This window comes from Pseudopipra pipra, chromosome 9 (genome assembly GCF_036250125.1).
Source record: "Pseudopipra pipra isolate bDixPip1 chromosome 9, bDixPip1.hap1, whole genome shotgun sequence".
NCBI classification, from domain to species: domain Eukaryota; kingdom Metazoa; phylum Chordata; class Aves; order Passeriformes; family Pipridae; genus Pseudopipra; species Pseudopipra pipra.
The window spans coordinates 24,072,606-24,091,698 of NC_087557.1; the positions used below are offsets into that span (position 1 = coordinate 24,072,606).

Genomic DNA, 19,093 nt, shown 5'->3' on the forward strand with positions numbered 1-19,093 from the left:
GTGCCCTTGGATAACAGTTCTTTTTCCATTCTGTGCCCGGGTGGCTGCCACTGACCTTCCTTTCCTTTCCTTTCCTTTCCTTTCCTAGTTGTGCTCTCTGGCAAGCAAACACTCCTCAGCTCTGCCTGGCTTAGAGGGGCAGTGGAAGAGCAAGGGGGGGTGTGTGAGAAAGCCCTGCACATTGGCAATCCCCCGCTTTTACAAGCTCAGAAGAGCTTGTGGAAGAGTGGAAAAGCCAAGCAGCATTCCAAATCCCGGAGTCACAGGTCGCTCACCTCCCGTTCGGCACGGCTGTCATTTACAGGCTGGGTTCCTTCGGGCTGACGGGTTCTCTGTGTAATTACACAATATTGATGCACATCTGTGAGGACAAACCGCTAGGAACAAACAGTGCAAAATATCTATAAAATGTAAAATTAAAAAAAAAATATTTTCAGGTGTGAAATGAGATGATGCTTTGCCTGCATGGGCAAAAATTGATCCAAGTTTTGTGATGACGGTGTCTCTGGTTTCATGTCAGTTATCTCAGCATAACTTTTAGATTATTTCTGAAATCATGCACAGAATGAGGGGAGATACAGTTTGACCTTTTCAGACTTGCTGCATTTTAATTTTTCCTGTGCTTAGAAATAACACAGAAAAAACCCTCAAGAGGTAATATTATTTTTGTATAAATCTCTGTAGTTATACTAGGCATGTTCAGAATACATTAAAGATACTGTCCTGACAGAAAAAAATTACAATGTGCTTTTAGATATTACATAACTAATGAGAGCAATAAATGCTGGGGGAACGAGTGGATCAAGGTTACAATAATAAGATTATAGCATTCCTCCACTATGTGTGCATGGTTGAAAATTCACCTCAATTTTGCTACCTCAGTCTGGGCTTTGGTTTTTCATTTTGGCTTTTTCTTGCTTTATCAGATTTAATTTTCTGTCTGAGTCCACCAGACCATAACATCCTGGCTAAAAACTCTGACCAGACTTTTGATTTTCTCTCTCTTTTTTTTTTCTTCTTCTTCTTTTTGGTTTTCTTATTTTTAATTTGGAATGTACCTGCTCTGCTTGCACGGCCACCATCGATGGCCTTTCTGTAGCAGAACCATTGTCATGGTCTTTTCTCTGACAGGAGTCACAGTTGAAGCACCAATAGAATATACACTTGAATGCTTGCACGACTTTTTTCTACACAGGGAAAGTGATACCAGAAAAAAGTAATTATATGATTTCTACACAATTACACCTGAGTTTTTAAATCCCCACTTTGAAGACCCACACCATACACTGTGTGTGTGGTGTGTGAAAGGCATGGAAAACGTGTGCTAATGCTCCATCTTCTCATTCACATCCAGCCTTAACAGTCACTTAAAAACGATTTGTGAAAGATCAATAATGTACCTTACTGTCTTTTTTTGTAATGTATAAAAAAGGGTGGATTTTTGCCAATTTTTTAAACACTCTGAAAATATCAAGATTGTAAAATTGGATTTTTATTGATTTTCTTGGAAGATCTTTGGGGTTTTGACAGACACGTATTGACAGCAGCCACCTCTAGCTGAATCAGAAGTATTGAATGTGTAACAGGAATCATTCGATCTTCAACATATTTGAATTATCCTCATGTTAAAACAAAAGTGATCAGAAATCTTTTTTCCTTTCAAGTCTTTGCTCTTTCACTGTTATGCTTTCTTCTGTTCTTTAATCGCCACAGTCTTCCAGGCTGCAAACGACAGATAAACAAACAATGGAATATCTAATGTTTCAAATGCAAGCATAGAATAAAAAAGTACAACATACTCCTTAAGTCCTTAGAGATTATAAATAAATAGAAAAATGGGACAAATCCGTATTTATAAAAATAATTTCTTTCTCAATATTTGTAATGGAGTTGTCAGTCACATTAATTTTTATGTAAATTTACCTAAGCTGATGAATCATAACTGAAATATTGTCTAATCTTCCTGGGTTTGGCCGGCATTTCCATTTTTATTTCCATCACCTCAGTTTATTTTTGTTTGTTTATACAGTGAGTTTTAAGGGTCCGTTCCAGGACCCATAACACAGCAAAAGGAGCGGCCCTGCCTCGAGTCGCTGTCAGTCCCACCCAGGCAGTGGAGCCCGACACATGAGAGTAAGACAAGAACAGTCTCCATGACAGACAGTCATCCTGGCACACAGCTGACGATTCATTACCATTCCTTCAGTAGACAGCACAGCATAGGAGATTTTTAGGGAGGGATTTGAAGGAGGAAAATTAGGTGAGTGGGAGTGAGAAGCAGCAGCGAGGGAAAGCATGAAGGTGCCGGTTTGAAAATGTAACAAGTAGAGAGTTATTACTGAATGAAATGTGTGGGGGGAAGCCGTTGGTTTTTCCATAGGCTATTAAAAGATGATGGGGTGGGAATAAGCTGCAAAGAGCCACAGAAGTGGAGCAGTTTTTGCTTGCCAAGATGCCGAAGGAGGCGGGGGACCCGCTGGAACAAGGAATAGGGCTGAAACAGCGAATGTGAGGATAACCAGGGCAGCGGTGGTTTGCAGCAGTGTTCTCTTCTTCTTTGTTGGTTTGTGATGTCCAAAATCAGATTGTTTGCTTTGGAAGGGCAAGGGCCACAGATGTCTTTGTACTAACGAGCAGCTCAACATGTTCTCAGGTGCTCTAAAAATGTGCAAATAAAAATAAGCAACTGCTTCTCCTAAAAACCAGTTCCCTAGTTCTTCAGCCCTGATTCAAGTTACACCATTCAGTTATCTTTCTATTTCCAAAAGAACTTTCTATATGAACTTTCCAGTTCTCTCTTGTCAAATTATCTTACTGTTTTTGGAAAGACTGCATATCATCTATATTTAACAGCACTTCTGCTTGGTGAGGTGACTATAACATAGCATTAAACTCAGACTAAAAAAAATGAGTGTGGCATTTCTAGGTTTTTCAAGTGTGTTAACTCAGAAGAGATAATTTGACTGGAGAAAGTTCTTTCCCCCAAATGTCTTTATTTCAATAGACCTTCTTGCAGGTATTTGAGTTGAGTTAATTGACGGGCAATTAGATGCAAAAGACCTTTGGATTAGTATTTGTGGTCACCATAGAAGCGAGTCTCAGAGAAATGTGAATAAAGAAGCACTGATATGGAAGGTCTCTCCACAGGCACTGAATTCTTAGAAATTTACAGATGAAAAATGCTATATGAGTATTAATAGATAGGAATGAAATATGGATGAGGGGACACTAAAGCTGGAATAGCAAGTAGAACAAAGGGAATAAGGGGACATGGGGACATAAGAAACCAGACTAGAGCTGCAAACTTGGACAGAACTCTTTAAGATCTAAAAAGGAAAAAAGAAAAGAAAAAAGGAAATATCAGATAAAGGAATGAAGAGGTAAGTAATATGAGAAATTGTTTGAAGGAGGGCTGGGATGGGACATGGCTATTGGGGAACCTAAAAGAAAGAAGAGAAGGATTAGAGTATATGTGGCATGTTCTGAAGAGGGATGTCCCAGGATCATTTGTCCAGCAACAAACAAGGAAGAGCACAGGGCCTGGGTGATCTGCTGGCCTGGAGGAAGAGTGTATGGGAGAGAATGTGTCTGTGGGGGTGTGTGCACTTAGTGTAGCTCACTGTCAGCAGCGAGACACATCAACCTTTTTAGTATGCGAGTGACCACCTATAGTTTATAAAGACTGCAGAGGGAAAAGTCTAGAAAATTTTTCAGAGCTTGTATCTAGATGGCTTTGCTAAGCAAAGAACAGACCTACACTCTGCTATTCTTCTGTGCAAGGGTGCATCTTCTAACCCTGTCACAAGCCCCCTTGGTACACCCCTTCAGACAGGTATTTCATCAAGGCACAGGAATGTGGCTAAAGTAAGATTAAATTAATTAGCTTATATAATACTAGAGTAAGATACTGAGAGTGAAGAGCAGTAGATAAAGGAGAGAGGCCTAAATGTCACTGAAAAAGAAAGGAAACAGTAAAGGAAGGGAAACCACAAAAATAGATGCTGCAAAAATAACCAGAGAACTATGAACTGAAAGAAGAATGAACAGGGCTGCAAAAGGAGCAGGCTTTCTCTTTTCCAGGGAGAAAGGAAGCAACTGACCCTACAGAAAAATCTAAGCGTGTGGAACCTGCAGGTATTATCCATGTGAGTCTTGTTAAGAGGAGCTGAACTGGAGCAGAAAAGGCACATACTAGATAGGAAGACAAAAAAGGTAAAGTGATGTTTAAAGAACAGAACTTAAATGAAGAAAGATACAATTTTACCTGCCTTGATTTTTAAGCTTGGAATCTTTCACTGACTAGTCATTGGTCACTAGGAAGTGGTTACATTAATTTACCAGATCTAAGGAGGCAAACACCTTTGTACATAACCATGAACACAGTCCTGCCCATTTCCATTGCTTAGCACCGCACGTGCACTCCCTGGTTCACAGTTCTAGCAGCCCCCCAGTTTGGTGTGCACTGAACCCCGTGTCTGCCCGTGTCTGCACATACACACCATTCTAGGCTTGATGCTCGTGCCTGTAACACTGTGCTTGTCCCATGGCCAGCCTTGCCTCCGAGAGCTCGGCGTTGTCAGCGTTGGGGATGTACAATGGAGCTTCCGCCTGAGCCGTGCATTAGCGAGACACGCCTGAGCACACCCAGCCTGCCGGGTCCCGTGGGACTCACGCACATAATTAGCCCCTCTGCACCAAAGTCTTCATGGCCGTGTTTGCCACATGGTGAGTGTCACCCAGAGGGCCCGCGAACACGCGCCCGCAGAAGCCCTCCCGTCCCCGTCACTGCATTTGCCATATGGTCAGGCTCACCTGCTGGGTCTGGGGCAAGGAGACAGACGGGCGACACTTGCACACATAATGAAACTCCCCACTGGGCTGCCTTAAGAAATTAAAAAAAAATAATAAAATAGAAGTTGACATAACTGCCACATGACCAGACTCACCTGCTGAGTTTTGGGGCAGGGTGGGGCAGTCACACACACATGAATTTGCCATCTCTGCCTGTGCTGCGCTTCAGTACATGAGGCTGGAATCGGAGCAGGAGGATGTGCTCCCCACCCCTGGGGTGACAGAAACCTCTCTGCCCTCTGCGCCCCTGATCTGTGTGGAAGGGGACATGCACCTGCGTAACATTAGGACATTGGACACTAGGAAGAATTTCTTCACAGAAAGAGTGATTAGACACTGGAATGGGCTGCCCAGGGAGGTGGCAGAGTGACCATCCCAGGAGGCAAGACTGGACGTGGCACTGAGTCCTATGGTTCAGCTGACATGGTGGCTGGAATTAAGTGATTCTGTGACTCTGGTAACGAGCCTCTCTCTCCTCCTCGGTGCCCTGTGAGCACCTCAGGGCCACCCCGACTCCCCGCGGGCAGGACCACCCCGGCAGAGGTCTCCGGTACCCGGCACTGCCCCGTCCCCCGGGGCGCTGTGACGGTAATTGCCGAGGTGGCGACAGCCACCGGGGAGCGAATAACGAGCCTTCTCCTCCCCAGACGAGCAGTGCCGGTAAACAGCGGTCACAGGAGGCGAAGAGGGGCGGGCACGGCCGTGCGGGCGGGGAGCCGGCGCTGCGTGAGGGGCGGGCAGCCGGCGGTGCTCTCGTCACGCCCCGCCCACCAGCACCACGGCGGCCGCCGAGCTGGGCGAGGGCGGGAGCGGATGTTGCTGCCCTGGCACGCTGTCCCTGGGAAGGCTGTCCCGGGGAAGACTGTCCCGGGGGCGGCTCTCCCCGAGCGGGCTCTGTCCCCGGGGGCGGCCGTCAGCCCGCGCCGCCATGGTGGGGGGGGCGCGGGGCTCCCCCGGTGGCGGTGACGCGCGTTGCCATGGCGACGGCCGGGCGGCGTGGGGGGGGGGTGGCGGGATGACAACAAATATGGCGGAGAGGAGCAGGACGGCAGAGACGGGTCAGTGCCAGTCGCAGTCGCCTGGGCGGGGGGAGAGGGGGAACCCCCCTTCTCCAGGGGCTTCTGGCGGTAGAGGGGGCCTGGCTCGCAACTGAGTGCGGAGACGGAGCCCTTCTCTCAGGGGAGAGGGAGGGGAGAGCCTCTGGCCGAGGGCACTGAGGTGACGAAGGGGCCGCCGCAGAGGCTCCTGCCCGGGGAGCTGTGGCGAAGGGCAAGGCCCCTTCCCATGGGGGGGTGAGGAGCGTCTTCCCGGGGAAGAGGTGGTCACGGGGAAAGCTCTTTCAAGCAGGGAGAGAGGGAAGAGCCCCCGGCGCTCCAGCCCTGCCTGAGGGGGACTGACCCTCTGTGGGCTGGAAGGTGCGAGGGCCAGAGCCCGGCTCACCCGGCCGGCGCTGCGGGGCTGAGCCCTGGCTGGGCGGAGAATGATGGTGGGGCAGCCTGTACCCTGCTCCATCCTCCCGCACTCTGCTCCATCCTCCCGCACTCTGCTCCATCCTCCCGAGCAGGGGCGAAGGTGGCGGTGGCGAAGAGCAGAGCAAACTGGTGGTGCAGAGGAGCTCCCCTCACACGAGAAACAACCGCCTGCTTTAATTAGGATGAAAAAAAAAATTCGTCAAGACACAGGTCCGGAACTGAAAGTGCAGCACAAGGCTGATAGCTCGGGGTTTGACCTCCAGATGCTGCTTGACCTGTCCGGGAGGTGTAAAGTAGCCGGAGGCTGCGGGGGGGGCAGCGACCAGCACCCCTGACAGCTCCCATGCCTTACTCTTGTTATTGAGGATTTCTTTAAGGAAGGTGGCAAGTGTCGTTCTTCCCACTCGGAATGTATTAACAATGGCTTTAACTGTGTATGTGAAGATAAGTTTGTCTGTGACACTGAAGTTTTTTGTGTTTCCTAATAAATGATAAGGACCTTCTAGGTACGGGGGTCTTTCCTGTTCTAACAAAACACAGTTAAGGTCTTTTCCAACCCACATGAAAATAAAAGCCCCCAAAATATATTATGAAAATTAGAGATGTTAACATTTCGAAGATGAAACAAAGATAACAGTTTTGCTGAATATTTAATATCCCACAGCACCACACATAAATGATCTGGGTTCCTGGACCAGAAGTTCATTTTCCCAGCCTGCTGTGTTAGCGGCTGTGCTGCTGCTTTTCAGCCTCAGAAGTGGCTCCAAATGAATATGTATTATCTATAGAACTGATTTTGGATTTTTGGGCCACTTGAGGTGAAAAAAGTGATAAGTATGTGAAATACTGTTGTGTTCTGGGAAACAATACTGCAGAGTCTACATCTAAACGGTTTGGCCATGCGGTTCCTGAGTTCCCTGTGTTCAGCCATGCTGTTTATGAAGCCCTGAAACCACACTGTGAAGTTTATTGTACATTGAACTTGTCCATGAGTCAGGTGATTATTTGCATCTTCTGTGTTGTGCAACACTACTAAACACAGCTGATCAGCTCTGCCTGAGCTGTGAATCGGGGAACAAATTTCCAAGTGGCCATTTGACTGTGTCACCTTTGCTGCCTGTTACTGTTGCCTGTGCCCTTGTCATAACTTTAATATGTAATGTAATTTTCATGCTGTTTCCAGATTAACTTACTCTTACATTGTGTTCTCTGATGTATTATTTGAATCTGCAGCCTTACAATGTTTTTATTTTTAACATTGCCCAGAACTTTTTCTACTTGTAACTGTTGCAGCTGACTAATGAGTGATTTTCTCGTAAATGTTGTGCTGAAATCATGTTTAGTTGCATGTCCTGATACATGGTCTGCTTAAGTTTTGCAATGTTTGTCTGGCCATTTTTCAAGTTTAATTTGAAGGTCCTTCTGTTTTGGAAAAACCAGACAAGGAATTAAAAATGTGAAGAACCACAAAGACATGAAAAAGACCCAAAACTTTCAGAGAAAGGGAAGCAAGCTTGTGATCTTGGCCCATTTTTAAGGAAGGACATGGAAAGTAGGCTGGGAGGAAAAAAAAAAGGTGGGGTGGTTTGGTTTTTTTTTTTAATGTCAGCTGACACTAAAGTGACAGGCAGATTCTTTCCTTGGGAAATCCCCCAAAAAACCTTTTTTGTCCCCTTAGTACCAGGTGACACTGACACTGTTACTGAACACATAACAAAACTGGGGAACGTTCTTGTGCTTGATGCTTCCTGACTGCTTAGTGTGTCTTCATCATATGCCAGATCTAGACCACTCTTTAGGAGATGAATCTAGCTCTGGAACCTGCATTTTGCACAAGTGCAAGAAGAGTAAATCCACTACAGAAGGACTGAATGTTGTTCAAACCATATGAATCAATGTAACCATCAGCTTTTATAATGCTGTCAGGCTCAGCATTATTTTCTGTATCGTGGTTAAAGCCAAGCTGTGTATTTCAAGTAAAATGGGACTGAATAGGGAAGGTAGATTACCTCACAGCTGTCTACTACAGAGTTCATATTCTGCTGCTCTCCTTGCTGGACTAGGCAGACATCTGGTGTAATCCATTAAAATAGTTTCTGTGTTCTGATGTTTGATTAGAGTGCTGCGAATCAGCTCACTTGTCTCTGGATTAATCAATCATTTTCCTGTTGTAATTGGCTCCATAGTCCTACCTGCTTTCTTGAAGCAGCTCAAATCAGCTTCTTTGCAGTAAACCCTGAATTTGTATGCTTTCCTCTTTGGGTTTCCAGGCTCTTCATGTCTCAAGCTGGGAATCCAACTTAGAAGCAACTTAAATCTTCAAAAATGGAAGAGAATGAGAGTCATTAAGTCTAGTTAGTTACTTTCAGGAGCTTCTTGGTTTCATTTCCAGTCGTTCTGCTTAGCTGACCTCGGCGTCTTAAACCTTTGGAAGATACAGGACACAGCAAGAAAGCCAGTTTGGTTAAGTTTCTTCAAAACCAGTTCAGTATTATTTTTCCAATTCTGTAGTGAACAGGACATTATTAGCTTCACTAAGGAAGCTTTAGGGTTAGGTCAAAGAGAGTACAGAATGCCTGTATTTGCAAAATTTTTTGACCCGTGAACCAGATGAAAGTATTTTAAAAATTAGAATTTCACTAATTATCTCATTCTCCCCAGATTTCTGTTCTAGGCATCTGAATTACCTTCAGAGGACTTGCTTCTAGAGGCCTGAATGATCAAAGGGTGCAGGTTATCTCTGAGTTCTGTAATAGTTTTCTATCTGAGGCAACTGCATATTAGTCTGGATTGACAGTTCTAATATGTGTTATTCCACAGTTGGTAGTCATTTTGTGGATATTAGTATTTCTGATATTTCATTGAGCCATCTTGACTGAAATCATAGTGAAAGCGAAAAAAGGCATTTACTCACAGTCCTGGACAGGACACAAATATGTGTTTTTAGACCAAAGATCCTTGTTATCGGAATAAACAGGTTTCCAGCTGAATGTGTAGTTTTTTTATGTTTATTTACATGTCATGATGGGTACCTTGCAGAGTGATGTGAAGTCACATTTCATATTAGGAATGGTTAGAATTTTCAAAGTGTTCACAGCTGGGCTGTGACCTGGCTCAGGGAGGAAAGCTGCAAACCAATGTTGAATGCTGAAGCCCCACTCAAAGCTTGGGTAGTAATTAGTGTATCTAAAACACTTAGTGTTGAGATCATTATTTCAGAGATCTGCAAGTGGAGAGGCTGATAGAACAGCTGTGTAAGTTCTGCAGTGTTTTCTAATGGATTTTAATATGATAGTGCTGAGCTGGACCGTTTTAAAGACAGTTTTTGATTATTCTTTTGAAAAAGAATTGTTATTCTTTTAAAAATATTTAATCACATATGACATGAAAACATTCTAGTATCAAGAACATACTGCTTTCTTTTAGGGTAGCCTTAATTGTTAAATAAAAAGCTGAACTAAATAAGAACCTAATTTTTTTGTCTTTATAGGCTTTTTTGATAACTGGAACTTTTGATTCACTGGATTTATCACGAAGAAATTAAAAATAGGAGAAACCAGCTAATTACTTGAACAATATTATTTAATCTTGGTCTTTAAAATAACACTGTAGATCAGTGTTACTTCTGATCCTCCAGGCCAACGTAATTTCTTCAGTTGAATTGTCCTGATTTCTGAATTTTCAAGTATGTATAAACAATAGAGCTTATTCTGTAATAGGCATAGTTGAATTCCAGAGTTTGGGAGAAGACATTGCAGTCCTCCTGCTATCAACATGAGGAGGTTTCCAACATCAGTGGAAAACTGTGTGGGGACTGGGCCCAGCCTTTTAGATGTTCATACACCAGAAAGAGCTGTTTGCAGTTGTTTATAAAGTGCTGCAGGATGGCTTTGTAAACAAATCTAAAATGTCTTTTGTTCAACAAAGACATTTGCCAGAACTTACCAACAGCATCAGTACATTTCAGTCTGAGCAGTTGGAAGTCCAGGTGACGTTAGATAAAGGTTTGTTAGTAAATTTGAGGCAGTTTGTAAGACCATGAACTACTTCAGTTTTCAGTGCTTAAGTTGAGATATTTGTTCAAGTTCTATATAGAAATTAACTCTCCTTGCTGCAGAAGAATATTATAATAATCATTAGGCTCTGTTGCCAGTAGGCTGATATTCAACTAATTTCCAACTTTTTTCAGTTATCTGGTAGAAACAATCCCCACTAGAAAAATCCGTCGAAGAAGAGCTGCTAATATATTTTTGGTACTTAGAGCTTTGATCATATTTCTATTATATAATTTACCATATAAGGAGACCTGAGAAATACTAATGAAGGCTTAATACAGCCAGAAGATATAATTTCTGAAAAAGAAAGAAACAGGAGTGTGTTGGGTGTTCCAGCTGCCATTTCTGAATGGTTTACCATTTCCCAGCCATATTTCAAACAGTTTTTTCTTTGACGAATAATCAAAGCTTTGAAAAGTTACTTACCTCAAGCCTCCCAACGTTTTTTCTTTCAGTGAAGTTCAAAGCACCCTATTAATTATTAGCACTTGTGAGAGGAGGTTTTTGAATTTGTAAAAAGTAAAGTGAGACATATTGAGAATTTTAATAGGTTTTATACTGAAATTTGTAAAACAAGTTTCTGGAGGTTTCTTTAGTGTGGCTGCCACTGTTTTTAGTAGGCAGAAGTCTCATGCAAAAAAACCCCAGATTAACCTCAGAATGCATTTATATGGCCTATGTAGCATTTTCAGGTTTGGAACTTGAGCTTTATAGATTTAATGCTCAGCTCCCCCTGTTACAATGGAATCAGCTTGATCTCCACATGGGGCCACTAACAGGACTGGGACACTTGGATCTGCAGCACCAGCCTGCTTTCCAGGTGGGACACCTCACACAGGAGCTGTCAGCTTCCACAGAAGAAAGGGACAACTTGTCTACACTGGGAAGTTTTCCTTCCTCCTGTCCCTCTTTCCTCCAGCAACACCTGTTTAGGGACAGAAGTCACAGAGGGAAATGACTATAGTAGTTGTTACCTTTTTTGCCTAGTTTTTTTTTCAATAAAGACCTGGGGTGCCCTGGTAACAGAAAGCAGCAACCCCCAGATGTACGAGCTGCTGGAGGCTGTGGAGAGGAGTTTGGTACAAATGTTTCCTGATGTCACAGATCCAGCTGTGCTGCTTCTGTTCCCAGCGGTGCTGCTGGATCCAGCTCCAGCAGCCCCAGCTGGGTGTGCACATGGTGCTACATCACTCTTGTTTCTGGAGGATTGATTGTGCTGCCCTTTTCCAGAGCAATGTGATTCTACAGAAACCAGCTTAGATTTCTCAAGTAATCCCCCAAAGTACTTGGCATGCAGAGCCTTGATGCACAATTGCCATGTTTAGATTGCATTGTACCTGAGATAATAAGTTCTTCTAGGCTCAAGCTGTGTCTGCAATTAATCTGTAAGAGAGGTAAACCAATTTACAATTAATTGAGAGTTGGTTATAGGCACACATCAATGTGTCCCATATCCCAGCTTCCTTGTGACATTGTCCCCACAATTCATTTTCTTAACTTCGCCACAGAGGCCAAGGCTGTGACTTAAGAAGTGCTGTATTTGTTAACCTTAGATTTTTACATATGTTTTTTGAAGTAATTTTACTATTTGTATGTTGAAGTGGTTTGGAAAACTGCTCTACCAAAATAATAGTAGTAATGACTTCAATTTCATTTTGTCACAGGCTCTAAAATGCAGGATGTGAACTTTAGTATTAAATACAGGGCTCTCCTCCTGCAAATGTTTGGCATTGAATTTGATGTATATATGTGTATAGTAAAGGATTTTTGTGATTGCTTCTCTTTTAGGATAAGTATATATTAAGGGTACAGATTAAAACTTATACATTCTGATACATGTTTTCTAATATAAGTATGTGTCCCTGATCTCAGTATGGTAAACTGTCTGATTTCATAATTTCATTGCAGCAAAAATCAAGTAAAGAAAAGGGAGTGGGAGGAGAAAGAAGTTGTCTTAAATTATTATTATTAGATTAATAACCTCTCTATTTCATTTACTTACTAATTCCTAGAGCTATTTACTTAGCAGTGGATCTCACACTCAGGAGTGAAGACTGGCAAGATTTTCCTTTTCCATTTTGTTTCATAAGCACCCTGAAAGATGTGTTGAATTTCAATCTCCACAAAAGCAAGTGGAACATCAGTTCCCGTGAATCACCAGAGCAGAGCAGCAGGAATCCATTCCAGAGAGCCCCTTTGGATTCATTGCAGGTCTGCTGATATGTTTTCATCTGCAATAAGCAGCAAAGTTACTGTGTGATTTCAGTAAACTTCAGTGCTGGGTAACCTGTCAAGTGACTGTCACGTTTTCCTGCATTTCAAATGCAGATGAGGTGGTATCATGCATTTGATTAGTGAAAAACTCCTCAAATAACCTATACAAATCCAAAGGCAGCAGCATTATTTCATGGGAGCTGTCCATGTGAAATAGGATTGTGAGATAAACTTGCCTCTGTACTACTTACCTATACCCAAAGTCTGTGGGACTCCAGAATAACAGATCTTTTGTAACTGGGCACAACACCAGTTTGTCTACTTATTTTTTTTATTTCTGAGCAGCACAAATGATCAGTAATTTGGTCTCAGAGCTTTCTCTATGTAAGCCTTCTTGAAGGTGCAGTTTTGGCTTGTGTTCTGAATATTTGAAATACTTTGTATGCATTTCATATTCCCATAAATATTGTATCAACTTAGTATTTGCTTAGTTAAAAAACTGCTGAATATGCTGTATTAGTTAGTAGTGTTCTCTGTACTTCAATTCCTGTTGTTACATTGCTGATGCAAGAGAGTTAATAGATCAAGTTTGGCTTTGCTGGCATTTTTTGTGTTAGAAAACAGGAATTCTGAAACAATATTTAGTTTTTTTTTTCTCTACAGGACCTAATTTTTGTGAATAAAATGAAACACTGCAATGATCTAATTATTTGATATGAAATACTAGATTATGTTAAAACTTTCTTAAATAAAGGGTAAATTCAGCAATGTGAGTGGGCAGTGCTTGGGTAAAAGAAATTCTGAGTGGTTTAAAATACTATTTTCTGGAATGGACTGTTTTGGAAAGTAGGGGGAAAGATGCTATAAAAGGATTTTTTTTCAATGAGTAATTATAATTATGGCAGTAATTAATAGTGTAATTGATTTCAGCAACCTTGGGGAACAAATTATTCCAGAAGCATTACTAGAATCCCCAAATTATTTAAAATATGTAGTAGTCAAGAAGAGTTTAACTCAGAAGTGAAGAAACTAATTGTGTCTCAAACTACTGTTGGCTTAAATGGACTGGCAGAAGACATCCCTTCCTCTAAACAACAGCTAAATAGGGAGGAAGAGCCAAGGAAAAACACAAGTTTAACCCAAAGATGCCTGAATTATGGTATGTAATCCACAGGGTGGAGATTGTCCATAAACTGAGGGTGCCCAGTTTTCAGTTCCCACACTCCCAACAAGAGCCCAAGCAGCTGCAGCAGCGTGGAACTACCTCTCTTCCAGTCCCTTGTAAAACACAAGGCCTTGAGGAGAAGATGGTGCTGTGAAAAGCTGCTGATGTGTTTCCCCCCAGGATTTTGTGCTCCCTGGATCCCTCATGGAAGGCCTACTTTCCCATGGATATAAATTCATTACCGCCATAAGGCTGAGTCAGGAGTTGAGGTCTCCTCAACACTTAGTGATAATCAGATATTGGTTTTTAATTTGGACAGGGGCATCCACAAGAAATTTACAGTAGGAACACTTTAGATATCAAAAAAATCAAAATTCATGAGAACACCTTTTTTCCAGTTTTGTGGGTAATATGAGCTTTTGCCCTTGCCAGACATTTCCTCCACTGCAATTCCAAAGCCTGCACTTACCTGCCTGCTTTGACTCGGTATTTTTTGCAGGTCACATGCACTCCTTGTCTTTGGGAAATCAGTTGTGTACTGTTGCTATGGAGGAGAATTTCCCCAGCTGAAGTTCTGTAGTACCACACAACACATCTGCTTTAACTCGCCAGTTCTTTTCCTGCCTCAGAATCTGTAGACACAGAATTTCCCCTTCCATGGTAGGAACACCCCCAGAAAACACCCCTAAAAAATTCACCCTTCAACTGATGTTTCAGCATCTCCTCTCATTCACATTCAGATCTAATTCTCCGAGCCCTTTCTTATTTCCCAGGAAGAGTGGAGTTGCTGATAAACTTACTTTTTTGCAGATGCAATTCTGAGGACTAATTGAGCTCAGTAGCTTTTTTCTCTTCTAGCTGGGGATGCATGTTATGTACCATATTTTTGTTTACAGTTTGTATGTTTGATGCTTTTGTTTGATATGTTTTGTATTTAAAGTATTGCTGCTATAGCAACTGTTGCATCATGTGATATCTTTGATATTATCAAGATGCCAAATACTTGTTAAAGAATAAATCAGCATATCAGATGAAATTCACTGATTCTTACAATGTTTTAAAATAAATATCTTAGCAGTTAAAGCATTTGATACTACTGTTTTTTTCTTTTTTTTTTTTTTTTTTTCCATTTCTGGTAAGTGTTTTAGTGGATAGGTTAGAGATTATAAGTACAGTAAAAAGACTAATGAATTTTCTTTTCTTGCTTACTGAGTTCAAAGCATTAAATACTTTGTTATTTTCATTAGGAAAATTGTTCATACCTTCTTGGACATTTTGGGTTTCACTAAGTGATACAAAAAATTCCATTGCCATTTGCCTCTGACAAGAAGGTATATCCTTGGAGACAGCCCACATTGAGATAAGAAGTAAATAGTCTTGAAGTAAAGCTTGGAGTCTTGAAGTTATGCTCTTAACTTAAATTTGGAAACAAATAAAGATGAAACAAATGCAAGTCCACAAAAGTTGACTTTTTTTTCTTCTCCTGTAAACTCATAAGAAAAAAACAGCCACTGGGAGTGAGGAGTCACACTGTGCAGAGCAGTACCTGTCTGCCAGGTATCTTCAGTGTTCTGCACTAGATTTTGGACAGGAGTGGGATTGACCTTGGATTGAGAGCTGTATCTCTCTCTGGATCTCATCCTTTTGAATGGATCAGGCACTGGAGATTTCTCACCATCTTTTCACACTTGACCAACCAGTAGGTCAAGTCAGTTGATGGTTTAGTTTTGGGCTAAGCACCTTATGAACCTTTTTGTCCCTGCTTACCTTTGAGCATTTGGGCAAAGTGCTCTTTGTGGTACCACCGAGCCTTCCGCAGGGACCCCACGTGACATCTTTAGTGGTCATTTTCCTTTGACATGTTTGCAGATAAGAACAAGACTTTTTCTGCTCTCAGCTTTGATAGAGACATCTCTGCCCCACCTTCTGCTAGAGTAAAGCAGTTTGGGTACATATATCTAAAGAAATATGAGATATTTAGATCTACTTATGCCTTCTAACCTGAAATAAAAAGTTAATGGTGCATTAGCTACAAAGTATTGTTAGGAAGGCTGAGAGAATATGTAGTCTGGTAGCCTCTGTAGAAAGAGAAACTTGTGCAATAAAAGTAAAAACCTGAACAATAAATTACAAGTTTCCTTCCTGTTATGCAAACAACCACAAGCTTTTTCAAGTCCTTTGCAGTAAACTTGCAGTTTAATTCTCCTGAGTACTTTCAGAACCTTTACAAAGCTCACAATTTACCTGATAATCTCTGCTAAACTAGAGATCATCTTTATTTTGCTTATTTTCTTGAGTATGAATATAATTTCATAGTTTGGAGACAGACCTGACAAGCAGTCTGCTGGTCAAGCCATAGCAGGAAAGCAATTAAGAGACAATTACTTTAAAGATGCTTTATCTCAAGTTTGGTTTCTAAATAACAACATGAAGTTACTATTTTTTAGAACTAGACCAAGCTGTAGGAGAATGTCTCATGATAATCAACATTTTCCTTGTTCTGCTGGACCTTTGAAATAGCTAATGGTGACAGAACGGGCACAGTACCCAAATGTGAGGCAGCAGGTGTGGTTGGTACCATGCCAGGTATTGTCTCAAAGCCTGGCATTTGTAGTCTTAACGTAATTTTCTCCCTTTCTTTTCAGCTGACAGTGCCTGTGAATTAAGTATATCTCAGATTGACAGCACTCTGCAGTATGTTTAGATTTGCAGGGTCATGCCCAAGCCTTGCTTCAGAATACGTGACTGTGAAGATCACAGTTGTGTTTTCTTCTTTTTCTTAGCATTTTTTAAATCAGTGCAGCTGGAATTCCAGGTTCCTGGCTGCTACTGCCCATAGGATTTTTAGAATGGCCATAGAGCATTCAGATCTCATAGCAGAAATGAGCCTTCCTGAATATCAGTGTTGCTGAAGCCTAGGGACAATGATATAAAACTTTTTATAAAAAAGAAATCAAAGATTGGGAGACCATAATGAGCTATTAAGACTGTATATTTATACAAATGCTATCATTTAAAAGAATTTTGATAAAATTACACTGTTTCCAGTTTTCAGGTTTGTGGAGCAGACGCTGTTTCTGGCATAACCTCATAAGTGCTACTCAGCCAGAGTGTGAGTTGAGCAGTGTTCTTCTAGGGACTTGTTATTTTTAGGAGCTAACAGGAGTTGCTCTTGGTCATCTGAATGAATTTTTGTTTGTTGCAAACTGTATTGAAAGTTCAGATTCACTTCTTTGTATGGGTTTACATTAAAAATACTGCTCAAGGCTGATGGAGCTCTTCATTAGGATACCTGGCAACTTTTCTTGGTCCCTGCATGATGGGAATCTAGCTATTAGATCTTTACTCTGTAGATGTTTTCAATAGCAAAATGTATCCTAATTTTGTTCTAAAATAAGGATCTCATGACAGAATGTGAGGTGTTTTGATGACGTTTGTAATATTTAAAGAAAGACTTCTACAAAGCTCACTGGCAGTTACCACATCTTTTCATGTTACCTCACCTTTCTAATTATCTCTCTTCATTAGGCAGTAAGTCTAATTAGAAGAATGATGCAGGTTTTCCAGGCAAATTCACTCTATTTTTCTATGTCTGTTTTAATGTAGCTGTGCTCTCCTACCTAATGTAGCATGAGGGTAGCTGCTGGCTGCTAACTCTCTGGATTCCAAGCTTTGGCACATCTGGAAGCTTAGCTCGTTGTTTACCCAATTCAAAGAGTAACTATTACTTACTAAATATATACCTTCCCTTGGAAACTACAGTTCTTAAAGAAAAGGAACCTAAATTTGCATGATGTTTATTGCAGCGAGTACTGATTTCACCTTTGCTTAAATGAAAAAAAATGCTGGCTTTACCCTTTGAATTTAAGAGTGGCAAGAAGCTCTGTGAGCTTCCAAACTCTTCCTCCTATGAATCCTGTAAGTGATTCTATTCATTTTCACTAGTTTGATGTGAAATAGTGACAATAGTCACAATCCACAGTGACAATAGTGATGAATGCAGATACTAGAAGACTGTGTCCAGGTTATATTTTAAAACCTTATATACTTACAGAGATTTCAGGCACCTACAGATTTTATACCTGATAGAAAATTACCAGCAAAGTTTAATACTGCAGTAAAAGTAAATCCTGGGGATTTGCTGGAGCCTCCTGGAGTTTAAGCTATGAAGAATTATACTAAAATAGCTGTGTTTCTTACAACCTGTAAGAAAAATAATTGACAAAATAAGACCTACGATCTGAGACAATTTCTTTGCTAAGTTTTGCCTTTGCTTGTCTTATCTAACCTTTTCTTTCAAAGGAGAATCTGCTCTCCTTAAGTGGAATGTGCAGGATGTACTTCAGTTAATTCCCTTCTTTCAATTTGTCTGGGATTGAGGAGCTCTTTCCCTTCCCCACCAGGTTCTGTCACACATCTTTGCCTTCAGTCAGGAAAAATCAGCTTAGGGCTCCCCACCTGTGAGGGCAGTACCTGTGTGTTGGCCAGAGGGCTGAAGGCCAGGCTGGCGTTCTCTCCACCCGAGGATGGTGATGTATCCCCAGACACATCTGCCGAGCAGACAAGCGCGTCTGAGACTGAAACGGTTAATGATTTGTGCATTCTAGGAGACTTTTGCAGGCTTTTGACCTCTGATGGGCAGTTGGGCCCATCCCTCCCTCCGGTGCTGAAGGTGTCAAGCCCTGAAAAGGCAGGAAGAGCCGAGTTTACACCTCTGATGGTCCATCAAAGCCCACCCCCCCTCTGCCAATGTTGAAAGGCGGGAACCAGGCCGGACACGGAAACTGCGCAGGCACAGGGAGAGTTTGGAGGCTCGAGGCAGGGCCCGTGACAATAACCATGGGTGTAATAACTCATAACTTCTTGGCGTGTGGGGGCTTCCCTCCTTCACCCCCGGCAGATCAAGGCCACACTTCAGCTGACAGGCACGGAAGCGGCAACTACCAAGTGTCACCGCTGGACCCGTGGGCGGTGACTATAGATGTTTTTTCCACTCTCATCTTTTCTTTTTCCTTACTCTCCCTTACTCTTATCCTGTCTTTCTGTCCCCTATGCGTTTTCTCCACCCCCCCCCCCCAAAGGTTATCTCTATGTCACATTGTTATATGACAGCACCCAAAATGCTAGCATACCTGTTGATACAGAATTGTTAAAATAAACCTTACCAATATATGTTTTCAGATAGCGATTATTCAGTGTCGTTTCACTCTAATCCACCCCAAGGGAATTATTGATAAGAACCTGGGTTACCCCCCTCCCCTTTTTCTGGGGCGGGTCGTAGCAGCGCGAAGCCGTGTTTTAGAATGGAGCCATGCAGCAGCGCAGGCTCTTTTTCA

The 19,093-nt window shown here is 42.0% G+C and overlaps 1 protein-coding gene and 2 long non-coding RNA genes across 11 annotated transcripts in view; 2 read left to right on the plus strand and 1 right to left on the minus strand.

Annotated features, from left to right (window-relative positions):
• Nucleotides 1-1,472: 1,472 nt before the first annotated feature.
• Nucleotides 1,473-5,768, minus strand: LOC135419137 (uncharacterized). Of its 2 annotated transcripts, XR_010432842.1 has the most exons (3): nt 4,986-5,768; nt 4,813-4,882; nt 1,473-1,722 (listed from the first exon to the last, which is right to left on the minus strand). It is a non-coding gene; the product is annotated as an uncharacterized LOC135419137 (long non-coding RNA). The 2 variants fall into 2 exon arrangements; XR_010432841.1 differs by lacking the exon at nt 4,813-4,882 and having other exon boundaries at nt 4,947-5,724.
• An 11-nt stretch (nt 5,769-5,779) lies between these two features.
• The window catches only part of BEND5 (BEN domain containing 5), a 907,022-nt gene continuing 893,708 nt past the window's right edge, over nt 5,780-19,093 (plus strand). For 4 of the 8 annotated variants that reach the window (XM_064665265.1, XM_064665267.1, XM_064665266.1 and 1 more), the window contains exon 1: nt 5,835-5,909. In XM_064665265.1, the coding sequence (XP_064521335.1) occupies nt 5,867-5,909 (43 nt within the window). In that variant the 5' untranslated portion in view covers nt 5,835-5,866. Of the gene's footprint in view, nt 5,910-19,093 lie in introns of all 8 variants that reach the window. The other 4 variants (XM_064665270.1, XM_064665263.1, XM_064665271.1 and 1 more) reach the window with 3 other exon arrangements.
• LOC135419138 (uncharacterized) lies at nt 12,500-18,929 on the plus strand. The gene is made up of 2 exons (XR_010432843.1): nt 12,500-12,589; nt 13,665-18,929. It is a non-coding gene; the product is annotated as an uncharacterized LOC135419138 (long non-coding RNA).